Genomic DNA, 13,328 nt, shown 5'->3' with positions numbered 1-13,328 from the left:
TTATTTCTAAAAGATGCCAAGGATATCAGAGGCATTCTAGGAAATAAAAGTGGATGCTTAAAAATTGGCATTTGCTTTGTGGCAGTTTAGTTTAGTTTAGTTTAGTTTTATTATTATTTATAGGCCGTCCTTTTCCCTGAGGGGACTCAGGGCGGCTTACAAAATATAGGGAAGGGGGAACAGAACAATAAACATAAGACAATACATGAGTAAAAATAGTACACAACATTCACTCATCATTCGGGTGGGGACAGATTACGATCTTTATCCCCAGGCCTGACGGAATAGCCAGGACTTGAGGGCTGTGCGGAAGGTCTGGACGGTGGTGGTGAGGGTACGAATCTCCACGGGGAGATCGTTCCAAAGGGTCGGAGCTGCTACTGAAAAGGCTCTCCTCCGTGTGGTTGCCAGTCGACACTGACTGGCAGATGGAACTCAGAGGAGGCCTAATCTATGCGATCTAATAGGTCGCAGGGAGGTAATTGGCAGGAGGCGGTCTCTCAAGTACGCAGATCCACTACCATGAAGGGCAGGCCAGTGTCCCATTTCATTTGTCTACTAAAAGAATCTTTACCAAAGATTTTGGTCTAATTTAGCATAAATTATATTTATGCATTTATATCTTACCAGCCAGTTAAGGATTTCAATACATTAAAGCCAGCATTGCCCCCACCGCCAGGGAGTAAAAGAAAGCAATCACACTTCCACCTACCTTGGGGTTAAGCTGAATTCCCCAAAAGCTGTGCCATGCAGCTGAAATGGAAAGCAGCCCTAGCCTAATTGAAAGGTTACTCACAGAACTCCAAATAGTTTTAGTTCAGACTTTCAGCCTGAAATATTTTGGGTTTCCCCCTCCCTTCTTAAAGCTCAGATGTGGCAGGCACTCACCCTGTTGTGCTTCATTTCCCTTGGACTGTGGCTTTGTCTGGGAAGGAATACAAAGAAGGGCCATCAAGGCACAGGCAAGGTAACCAGCTGCTGCAACATAGCAAGAAATACCGACCCTGCAAATAGAGAAGAGATAAATGGAAGTACTGTGTAATGAATCCACAGGTAGGAGCATAGTGGGAGGCCCCTTTTTCTTATGTTTTCGCCCTTAAAAGCCTTCTTTTTTTCGAATGGGGAAAGAAAAGAAAACAAGTAAAAGATTGAAGTTAAGATGGTGATGAACAAAATAATTTTATGACCAGGCTTCCCAATTACAAACTTCACACAGGTGTGTGAAGCAAAAGAAAATTGAAGGAAGGCCATAAGAACAGTTGTGATTTCACTGAGTGGCTGCTTCAATTAATGACTGATCCCAATTGTGCTCACTGAGCAAGTCCTATAGAAGAGGGGAGAGGGGAGGTTAAGGCTGCAATTCTTAATATTAATTAATAAACTCAACGTTGTTGAACTGAATTGGTTTCATTTATTAGCAAACTTATTTGGAACAGTGCAAATCTGAGTCGGCTCAAGATTTCAAACTTATCTTAACCCTAATTTTGCTTCATATTAGAGCAGATTCCTAACTATTATCCTGATAGGTCCCAATAATACTGGGCTGGATTGACACATCACACAATAGCTATACTGTGGTATGTTTAATTTTGGTTTAGTGTATTCTGAGAACATTCCTTGTTGATAGCTTACCGTCCTGAGAGAACAGTGGCTTATTTAGTAAGATTAAACATGGTTTATTTGCACTATGTGTGGCTCAACCCTGTGCATACTATTTTACTGTAGCTGAAAAATTCCTGTTTCACTTGGTTCCGATAAATATTTCTGCTGATCTTTATTTAGCCTAAAACAGGCTTGTGTTTACATTTTACATTACATGCACTAATGCAATACAAATAATGAAATGCCAAATGCCAATTATAAATAGGAAGAAGGAAGTTCAGACCCTAAATCTTTTCTTTTCTGCAGTCCAAAAGAAAAAAAAAACCTTTGGGAAACAACTTGGCAAACAATATTTCTTTTCATGGCTTTTAGAATTATGGGAATTTAATTCAATACTTCTGAAACGCACCATGGTTGAAGAAGATTGAATCAGCTCCTCTCACCTTGTATGGGAATTTGTCTTGGCATTGGTGACACCTATTGACATTTTAAGTCTTTGCTTATTTTGGATGTTCAATGCTGCTGTGAAATAAATGATTTCCTTGATTCCTTGTTCCAGTGGAGAGATCCTTAACAGTGTAACAGTATTGGAAGGGAGCTTGGAGGTCTTTTAATCCAGCCTCCTACTCAAGCAGGAGATCATAGACCAGGGGTGTCCAAACTCCCAAATTCTGGGAGTTGAAGTCCACAAGTCTTAAAGTTCCTAAGTTTGGACACCCCTGCCATAGACCATTCTGTAAAAAATGGCTGTCCAAACTCTATTTGGAAACCTCCGGTGATGGAGCATCCACAACTTTTAGAGGCAAGGCGTCCCACTGATTAATTGTTCTCATTGTCAGAAAATTTATCCTTAGTTTTAGGTTGCATTTCTCCATGATAAGCTTCCATCCATTATTTTTGTCCTGCCCACAGATGCTTTGGAGACTAAGTTGCCTCTTCTCTATGACAGCCCTCAAATATTGGAAGATATATTATTGAATAGAAAAACAGACTTTGCAGCTTCACTTTCTTCTTTCTAGCTTCCAAGGCCACCATCCATATGATAGTGGAAAACATAATTTGTGATAGCTGAATAAAACTAGTTAATTTCTTAATTATTGCTATGCTACTGTCAGTCACAGGATGAATTATGTCCTATAATTATTAAACCAGGACCATTTTTTTAAGAAAGCTCAACATGTTTTAAATCAGACGAAAGTTTGTTTGACTGGCATCAAAGATTTGTACTGCTGCTAAAACAAAATTGTTAAGCTTGGTAAAGTATATAAATGACGAACTTCAAAGGACAACATATACAATACAAAGGCCGGAGAGAGCAATTTGAACAGTCCAGAGTGATGGACTGTCTGATTATATGATAATTAGATCAACTTAAAAAAACCTCAAGCAAACATATGTTACAACAAACTGGAATCTTCTAAAGTAGGGTCAAACCAATATGTTACAGATATCATGAGCCTCAAAATGAATTAATTAATTTCTTGCACTTTCCAGTTTGAGCAAGAGAAAGAGATAACTAGTCCATCTGTCTATCATTTCAGCACTGAACTTGTTTTAATTTGCCGGATACAAGTAACTATGAGTCTAGAGTTTAATTTGTAAATATTTTATGTGGGCTGTATTACTTGGATTGGAATATAATTGTATAAATAAAATAAAACCAATAGAAATGAAAGCAGGGATTATAAAGCTAAATATTTAGGGATCTCAGTAATGCAGATTGGAGTCTCATAAAAATATTCCAGCCCCACTCAACTTTTTTCAGTCTTAATTGTGTAATTAAAAAGAGAGCAGACTGCACAGCCACTGAATGTTAAATGTTATACTTCAATTTGAAATTTCCAGTATCATATTCATCTTACCGTAATAAATCTTCCCTTTATCAATATGTTGGAATTTTCAGAAGCAAATATCAGTTGGCCAAATCTCAGATTTTCAGATTCACATACTGTACTTAAGTATCCAATCTTTAATAGTACATGGGAACAAAAATAATGTGATCAAAATGTTTAAATCTTTTCAGTATTGTAAAAAAGGGAATACTTTCAGCATTTCTTTCTTTTAAAAAAAATCTGTTTCCATATTATTTCCATGAGTGGGATCTGGGGTTGTTGTATTTACTTTAGGAGTAAATGTTAGGTGTTGGCTTTCATTATACCATCATCTCTTCCTTTGCCTACAGCCACCCTGGCTTCTCCTACTTTAAGTAAATCACAAGCGAATATATCAGAAGACAACTCAATGAAACTTTTTGCATTATTGCAGAGTGATGGAGAAACCTATGTAATCGAAAAAAGCAACAACAGTTATCATAAGACAGCAATAAGGACATAAAGTTAAGATGGTGGTTGCAACCAAGTGATCAATCTGTAGGGCCTAGGCTAGAAAGGACCATGGCCCAAAATTTAGGTGACCTGCCAAAAGGTACCAAGTGTACTGCAAAGTATCCATTAATTCAGAAAGATTGGAGAAACACCCGGGGTTTAAAGACATATTTTAGGACTGTGAGTTCTTAATACTAGGCAATGCAAAGCACACTAATCTGCAAAAAGCAGAGTATCATTGCGTAAGTTTCATTCTTGCCTACAATACAGAGTCTAGCCAGGAGGAGCCTTGTGTCTGAGCCTTCCACCATATCGGGCCTCTCCATGAAAAAGGGCTACTGTCTAGAGAGGTAAGATTCAAATCTGAACTTGAGAATTTTGCAGGGCAATGTGCATCCTAAAATGTTACAATTTATGCCCCATTTTTAATCTTTACAGCATTCCAGTAACACTCATAGTTGCATAATGGTTATTTCATTATTCTTCTTATCCAGATCTAAATATCACTGTTCTATGTATTATCTAATTATATATTATATCCGTATTTACACGACTATTGTACGTTATATCAAAATTCATACTGATATGTGTGTGTGTGTGTGTGTGTGTGTGTGTGTGTGTGTGAGAGAGAGAGAGAGAGAGAGAGAGAGAGAGAGAGAGAGAGAGAGAGAGAGAGAGAGAGAGAGAGAGAGAGAGAGAGAGAGAGAATGAATCTTTTCACCTTAATATAATTCTTAAATAATCTTTAGGTATAGTCTTTGCATCTATTCTCTAGCCATTTATACCATTGGTTCCAAATCATGTAATATTCTGTTTCTCCCGTCTTTCAATTCCATAGATAATCTGTCCATCTCTGCACATTCAAGCACCTTTTTTATCACCATACCCTCAGATGGAGTGTTGGCTTGTTCCCAGTTTTGTGCATATGCAATTTGGGCCGCGGTCATATGGAGTATAATCTACTGAGTTTTCTTGCATAAGTTTTCTCTTAGTAGGAATAATTCCGGTTTCAGCTTGATTTCCCCCCCTCCCCCCCCCCGGGTCAAATGTTACAAAATACATCCTGGAGCATGCTGAAAATGATGTGGAAAAGAGACTCCTCCTTGACAAGCAGAATAAACTGTTTGGAAATTAGAGAAGTGATCTGTTGGCAAACCTGGTTGAATACAGTGGCGTTTTGCTTATCTCTAGTTGCCAGAAATTCGGAATGGCATTTGCCTGTCCAGTTCTTGCAATGGCGATACTATTCACATACAGGTACTCCTCGACAACTATTTGTTCAGTGATCCTTTAAAGTTACAACCATACAGGTAGCCCTTGCTTTGTGACCACAATTGAGCCCAAAATGTATGTTGTTAAGTGAGAATTTGTTAAAGTGCGTTTTGTTCCATTTTACGACATTCCTGGCCAGAGTTGTTAAGTGAGTGAATCACTGCAGTTGATAAGTCAGTAACCTGGATGTTAAGGGACTTTGGATTCCCCATGGACTTTGCTTGTCAGATGGTCGCAAAGGGGGATCCCATGGTCATAAATATGAACCAGTCAAGCATCTGAGTTTGGATCACATGATCATGGAGCTGCTGCACAGGTTATAAGTGTGAAAAATGGTCATGTCACTTTTTTCAGTGTTGTTGCAACTTTGAACAGTCACTAAAGGAACTGTTGTAAGTCGGGGACTACCTGCACGGAAAAAAAGTAACTTAGGATCTTTTTTCACACTTACATCCATTATAGCATCCCCATGGTCATATGATCAAAATTTGGGGACTTGGCAACTGGGATGTATTTATGGTAGCTGCACTGTCCTGGGGCCATATGATCACCATTTGTAACTTTCCCAGCCAGCATCTGACAAGCAAAGTAAAGCGGGGGAGGGGGGGAGAGTCAGATTTGCTTAAGGACTGCATGATTCACTTAACAACTGCAGCAATTTACTTAACAACTGTGGTCAAAATGGTTGTAAAATGGGGCAAAATTCCCTTGCTTAGTAACAAAATGTTGAACTCATTTGTGGTTATAAGTTGAGGACAAGCTGGATATCATTTTTTTTTAAAAGGAAAGGCTTATTTTTTTCTTTCTTTCTGGATTTCCTTTTCTTTAGGTGTTTAGGAGTCTTATGAAGCATATGCCATTTTATCCACCCAGAGATTAAAAAATGGTCTCTTGTTGACACGTATTTTATTGCTGTGTAACATTCAAGGAAAGTTAATATTGACTCCTTCCCAAGTCAGTTGGCACAGCTTTCATCTTATTGGCAGACCCCATTCCTTATCAGTTATGCAGGAAACCCAACTGCAATGACCGATGATTGTGTTTGCAGTCTCTGGCAAAGATTGTTCTGGAGATTATAAAGGTACTTAATGACAGATTGGCTTTCAGAACAGCATACCTGATTATGGACATACCAGAGTCTTTGTGTTTGAGTACTGGGCAATCTCTCCAGCCATTCAAAAATAGAAAATGACTCAGGTATACGGTTTCCATAGGTGTGTGTGTGTGTGTGTGTATGAGAGAGTGTGTGCAACCAAGAGAGAAATCTATCCTTTGGCAAGCAGAGCAGAGTTGAGTTTTAAAAGTTAGCAGTCCTTTCAAAGGGACAGAAATTTGCTTCAGATGAGGAGAAATGGGCAGCATGTGTTAATCATAGATTTAACCCACTGGTAATCGATAACCAGGGGGCTTGGTGGCTCAGTGGCTAAGACGCTGAGCTTGTCAATCAGAAAGGTCGGCAGTTTGGCGGTTTGAATCCCTAGTGCCATGTAACGGAGTGAGCTCCTATTACTTACGTCACCTACAAAGCCCTTCATGGTATTGGATCTGGGTACTTGAGAGACCGCCTACTGCCAATTACCTCCACTAGACCAATAAGATCCTATAGATTAGGCCTCCTCCGAATTCCATCAGCAGGCCAATGTTGACTGGCAACTACCCGGAGGAGAGCCTTCTCGGTGGCTGCTCCGACCCTCTGGAACGAACTCCCCGTGGAGATTCGTACCCTCACCACCCTCCAGACCTTCCGCATTGCCCTTAAAGCCTGGCTGTTCCGACAGGCCTGGGGCTAAAGACTTCAACCCCACTCGAATGGTATGACTGTTGTGCTTTTTTTAACGGTGTATGGTCTTCATGTTTGTAACTTGTCTATTCTCCCCTTCCCTTGAATTGTGAGCTGCCCTGAGTCCCCCCAGGGAAAAGGGTGGCATACAAATAAAGTAAAATCAAATCAAAAATCAAATCAATACTTGTCCCAGCTTCTGCCAACCTAGGAGTTCGAAAGCACATAAAAGTGCAAGTACAAAAATAGGAACCACCTTTGGTGGGAAGGAAACCGTGTTCTGTGTGCCTTCGGCATTTAGTCATGCCAGCAACATGAGCACGGAGACGTCTTCGGACAGCGCTGGCTCGTTGGCTTTGTTTGTTTGTTTGTTTATTATATTTATATGCTGCCCTTTTCCCCCGAAGGGGACTCAGGGCGGCTCACAACTCAAACCAGGGAAGGGGGATACAGACAAAAAAATAAAAAAACGACACATAACAATGCATAATTTAAAACACAGGACAGTCATACCATTCGAGACGGGGGCAACAGCTCTTTAGCCCCAGGCCTGTCGGAACAGCCAGGTTTTAAGGGCTTTGCGGAAGGCCTGGAGGGTGGTGAGGCTTTGAAATGGAGATGAGCACGGCCCCCTAGAATTGGGAACGACTAGCACATATGTGCGAGGGGAATCTTTACCTTTAATGGATAACCATCTTAAATTAATAACCATGGTCTTGAAAGTAAAGCAGCTGCAAAGCACAAGTCTTAAAGTTGCCAAGGTTGGTTACTCCTGGTTTATAAATTGCTTATCCATGCTATGTTAGTTGGGCAAGAATTATCATGGTCTGGGTTACCAAATTCGTAGGTTGCCCTGACTGGAAGAAAAAACTCCCACATGAGAAATCCAGATTTGTTACAGTGAGGTAATTTTGGCATAAATGTGGCTCCGAAAACTCTTAGAAACCTGAGTGATAAGACCAAGGAGAGCGGGGAAAAACAATATTCTCATGCAATATTTAAACAAAAAAAACCCCAATTCAATAAAGTTTTAATTCAAAGCACAGAATGATCAAACTCAAATTATGCTACTTTGGACATGCAAAAATCCAGCCTCCTGGAAAAGGAAAGGGAAGAAGAGGATAGCCACAGCAAGGTGAATGGACTCAGTTATAATGGCAATGGGTGTTGTGGGAAGAAATATCAATCCAGTTCAGTTTCAAGTGGGGAGAAAGACATTGGAAACATGGAAGCTGATTGGAAATATGATTTATTGATAGACAGGACCACATGGGTTTGAGATCCTGGTGCAGCCGAACACATGGAATGGAGAGTGAGGATTATTCATACCCTCTCTTGGGCCTTGCCCTTGAGCTTCCTGTTCCTGTGGCAAGAACCTGTATTCTATTGGTTGCTGTAGTCAGACTCCCATGTGGCCATGTGGGGTCAGTTTGTCTGAATCAAGTTTGAAGCCTGCTGGGCAATGCAATGAAGAGGCTTGTGTTCTGAAAGGATGTTGGGCCATACCTATTGTGTTTTAATGGCTTTCTTGGTTTGTATCTTGAGTGAAGACTGGTCCAGAGGTGGGTTCCTACCAGTTTGCACCAGTTCGGTAGAACCGGTTCGTCAAATCTACCGAACCAGTTAGAAGAGGTTCCACTATGGACCCAGAAAGCAGGGCACACCTACAGAAGAGGTTCCAAAATTTTTTGAAACCCACCATTGGACTGATCCTACCATTCTATCTAAATCTGCCTTTGTTCAAAATATCCTGTCTTGAATGGATTATCAAATCTGCATTTCTAAAAGCTGATCTCAGTTTAGTATCTGCTTGGGGGCAGGGAACTGTGGCTCTGAGTTTATGTCTCCCTTAAGATTTATATTTCACTTCTAGGGGAAATATAATATTCTGCCTTTTTAATATTTCCTAAAATATTTCATTCTTCTAGGAGAGGGGTGGGTGCTAACTTTCTGCAGCGTAACATTGAGAGACTTGAAAGAACACGTTAGAGATGGAATATCATGCAGAAATCCATGTGGTTGCTAGAAGTCAAAAATAACAGGGGCACATCAATCAATCAAGATATTGCATAAAGACATTTCTGCACTCAAACATGCAACCTACCCTTTATATCATGAGCTATTCACAATTACATTCCAGCATTTCTTGCATTAGAGTTCCCCAGAAGTGAAATCTACTTACCTGGTTCAGTAGCAATGTGAACACGTGTGAGCTTCCGCGCATGCACGGAACGTCAAAATGACATCCGGCCAAGTGGGCGGAGCCTGGCAAGCGAATAAGTGAACAGTGAGGTAAATGAACAACAAGGAGGGGAATCCTCTGTGCCACCTGATTTAGATTAGGAAATCCTGCTTTCTAGCTAATATAAATCGCGTAGCACAGCTGATCGTCGGAAAAATGGGTTTACCTGAACCGGTAGTATTTTTTTTACTACTGGTTCAGGCAAACACCTGGCATCTTTGCTACCAGTTCGGGCGAACCGGTCCAAACCGGTAGCATTTCACCCTGGAGTTCTCCAACCCGTGAGCCATAGACTAGCACTGGTCCGTGGCCCGTTGGGAACCTAGGCCTCCACACAGCTGGAAATGAGCAGCAGGTAAGTGAGTGAAACTGAAACCATCCCCCCTCCCAGTCGATGGAAAAAATGTATTCCCTGAAACCGTTCCCTGGAACCAAAAATGTTGGGAACCGCTGCTTATATCATTAGCATTTCCTGACCAGAATCAAAAAGAGTTATTTGCAACTATTAGAAGAGAAGGGGGAGGATGATTTGCTAATTATACCCTGGAGGATTATCCTGTGTGAATAACTTCAATCCCAGAGAGAATTGGGCCAGATTTAGAATTTAAATGGCAAGACCTCACATTTGCAAAATCTAATTTGTTTTCCCCTAAAACTCCTAAATCTGCTTATCAAAGCTAGATATACCGCTAAGTGTGACAGCAAAAACTGCCTCTGAGTTCAGGATGATAACAAATTAATTAATTGTCAATCAATGTTTACTTCTAATATAACTGTGTAACTTTGTTTATAGACGAACGTATGTATCCCTCCTCATTATTCCATCTTTTCTGATATCCTCCCCAAAGTGAGAAGAGCATTGACACAAGTGACCATTTCTATTTCAAGAGAAAAATTGTGGATTTTCAGAAAAATTGAGGAAGAGAAAATGAAACAGATCTTACTTTTCTGAAGTTGAGGGTGATGTGTTTTTCTCTTGCTCTGTATTATTTCTTCATTATGTAAACAGGGATTAGTTAGGAAAACATTTTACTCTGCTTCCCATAAAGTTTGCTAATTATCCACCAGAGTATTATCCTGTGTTTAGGGATGCTATCTGCTAAATGTCATCTTGATCACAGATCCCACGAGGGGAATCCAGGCTTGTAACACAGACATAGAAGGTCTCTGAGGTCCTCTCCAAAGATAAACCATGGAGTCTGAATCATGAGCATTTGTGTACAAAGCTGGATGTGATACGTAAAGAACTGAATCAAGTCAGACTGATGTAAGCGGAAATATTTTTAAACAGGCACGTACCAACCATTTTCTATTTTGCAAAAGACAAAAAAAATCTATGACAGTTGGCCCAAAAATGTTTACATTGTAAAAATTGTTTTGAATACTACAACTGTTCATTCTGTAGCACCCAGAGGGGATGGCGTGGGAAGTGGCGGGAGAAAGAGGACTATTTGGTTTGGTTTCTTGGAGGTGATCTTTAAAAAATTCTGATTCAGATGTGGCTATTGTATCCATTTTGTGATCACTACTGAGTTTAGTAATTCAGTTATTTGCATTTTTTCATTTTGAAGAAACATATAACTGATTTCATAGAACATACTTTTTATTGTATTCAACGTCAAAGAAACATCTGAAAATATGTGAGAATTATAATACGTATTTCAAAAGTGGGTGTATTTAACAACACACTGACTATTATTTCCTGCATTTACTTTTGCTTGCGTTTGTCAGTATCCAAGTTGGCACTCTGTTTAGCATCCTATACGCCCCAAGAGCCTTATTCTAGTCACTGGTCTTTTTTCCTTCATTATTCCAATCATTCCCACAAAATCCCTATTGCTTTTTTCTTTTCAGTCTTTTCCCCATACTTGAATGATACGTGCAGGTTAGCTATAGACCAGGGGTGGGTTCCTGCCAATTCTAACCTCTTCTATGGAACAGGTTCCACAAATCTACAGTGCCGTTTAGAACCCGTTCCAGCTCCCTCTCCCTGCCCGTCCGCACATCATCAAGATGAAGAGTGAGAGTAAGAATTCTGAGAGTTGAAGTCCACCAGTCTTAAAGCTGTCAAGTTTGAACACCCCTGGTTTTTTTCCCTAAAGTGTTAGGGGTGCAAGGGTCTTTTCACTTGACAGCTTTAAGACTTGCACACTTCAATGCCAGAGTTCCTGAGCGAACATTTTGGTTGCTAAGCAAGAGCATTGTTAAGTGAGTTTCACCACATTTTACAAGTTGGCCATGCCCACTCAGTCACATGGCTGGCAAGCCACTTCCACCTGGTCACATGACTGGCAAGCCATTTCCGCAAAGCAGGCCACACCTACAGAAGAGGTTCCTAAAAAATTTAAAACCTACCACTGCTACAGACACATCTTACTGGGCATTCAGTCTTGCACTGTTGGAATATTATTGACCTACATGATCAATAATCTGTATGATCTGTATTCCTAAGCCTCTTTATGGTATTTCTGGAGATGCCTGGTGTAGTTTTATTGATTCATTTATTTAATGGATTTTATAGGGCTGGCCAACTCAAACATTGTGACCATGGACAGCATACAATAAAAAAAACCTATAAACCAAAAGAACTATAGAACATTAAAAGCATACCTACTAGATAAAATGCAAAATGGTGACCAAGCACAACCAAAATGAGACTCCACTCTTCTGGATGTAAATAAATGGCAAGTCTTAACTTTTTTTTTTTTTTTAAATGAACAGATTGGGACCTATTGTACATTGGGGTGGAGATATTGTTCCAAGACTCAGGAATGATGGCCACTGAACAGGGATGCTTCCTAGGTGGGTCCCATAGGTGGCAGAGTTTAAAAGAAGTGATGGCCTGAAGAACATTTTATTATAAAAATAGTTGTTGTTACTGATTGTCATTTGATAAAGTGGCTCTTATAATGCTCATCATTTGTAACTTTTGAGTTGACAAGTGTAAAATCTTTCTCTAAAGATAATTTATTTATTTGTATTTATTTGGTTTGTATGCCGCCCACTCTCGGAAGACTCAGGGCGGCTTAGAAGCTTTCTTGGTGGAAATATTGCTATATGAAAATAATTGCAATGCTACCATTTCTGTTTTGGCTGGATCCAAAGTATGGTTTTGGTTTTTTTCCCCATTTTTGAAGCTCTTCAAAAGCTCTTACGTAGCACTTAATCCCTATAAAATGGTAATTCTACATTCAATTATTACATTGGATCAAGGAAAGCTGCACCACTGCTTGAGGACTGCCTGTATGCATATTTTTAATAAACATGAGCAATATATTTACATTTCATGTTATACATTATATGAATTGATAGGTTTATTTGCACAAACATATCAATGCTCTTTTTAATGTAACTTTTTAATTCTTTAATTCCCCCTTTTTTATTTCAATTTCCTTAACACAATTTTATCTTTTTCCCTAAATGTTGTGTTTTAGTTAATATTTGAAATGTGTTTAAATTTTTATGTATATTTGTTGTTCTGGTGTCGTTTTGCAAGCAACTGAAATAACTTCAGTAATTTTCAGTAATTTTACTTTTAAAGTAAAGGCAATATAATTGTAGTGCTATTGGCATACTGCTGTGAATTTTCTTTTCTTAAGTATACTTCAAAACAAAATTAAAATCTCTACAAATTAGCCATGATTAATCTTAATGTGTCTTTTTATATGCTATTGCTATTTGTGCTTTCAGGAATTAGAGCAAATTAATGCATTCAAATTTCCCTTCACCAGCTGCTGATTCTTGTCCAGATGAAGAAGAAACATCTTAAGAGTTTCCAGAATATAAAGAGGGTTTGTTTGCAGTATCCCTTATGTCATTGCTTAGTGATGCAAATGTCAGCCTCATGGGAGGACACAGAAGAAAGCTTTTCACATCTCTGCCTCATTCTGGATTATTCTCTCTCTGGCAGCTCTTTGATCTATATGCATATTAGTTCCTGCTGCCAAAAGGCAGAGAATTTATTCTGTGGAAAAAAACAAATCCTTCCTCAATGGGGTGGCATGGGGGAAACCTTCAGAAATGAATGTTTATCAGCCAGGCAATATGTTCTACAGGCCACCAGATGGTTACAGCTTTGCTTACAGGCAAAGAATAACAGAGTTGGAAG

At 39.5% G+C, this 13,328-nt stretch overlaps 1 protein-coding gene across 1 annotated transcript in view; it reads right to left on the bottom strand.

The window, feature by feature from the left end:
- Positions 1-13,328, bottom strand: part of SLC22A18 (solute carrier family 22 member 18) — a 76,634-nt gene that overhangs the window by 38,460 nt on the left and 24,846 nt on the right. The window contains 1 exon segment of the mRNA XM_032212845.1: positions 889-1,004. Within this exon segment, the coding sequence (XP_032068736.1) occupies positions 889-1,004 (116 nt within the window).

This window comes from Thamnophis elegans, chromosome 1 (assembly GCF_009769535.1).
Source record: "Thamnophis elegans isolate rThaEle1 chromosome 1, rThaEle1.pri, whole genome shotgun sequence".
NCBI classification, from domain to species: domain Eukaryota; kingdom Metazoa; phylum Chordata; class Lepidosauria; order Squamata; family Colubridae; genus Thamnophis; species Thamnophis elegans.
Note: the sequence above shows the minus strand (reverse complement) of the source record. Positions and strands in the feature narration are given on the sequence as shown.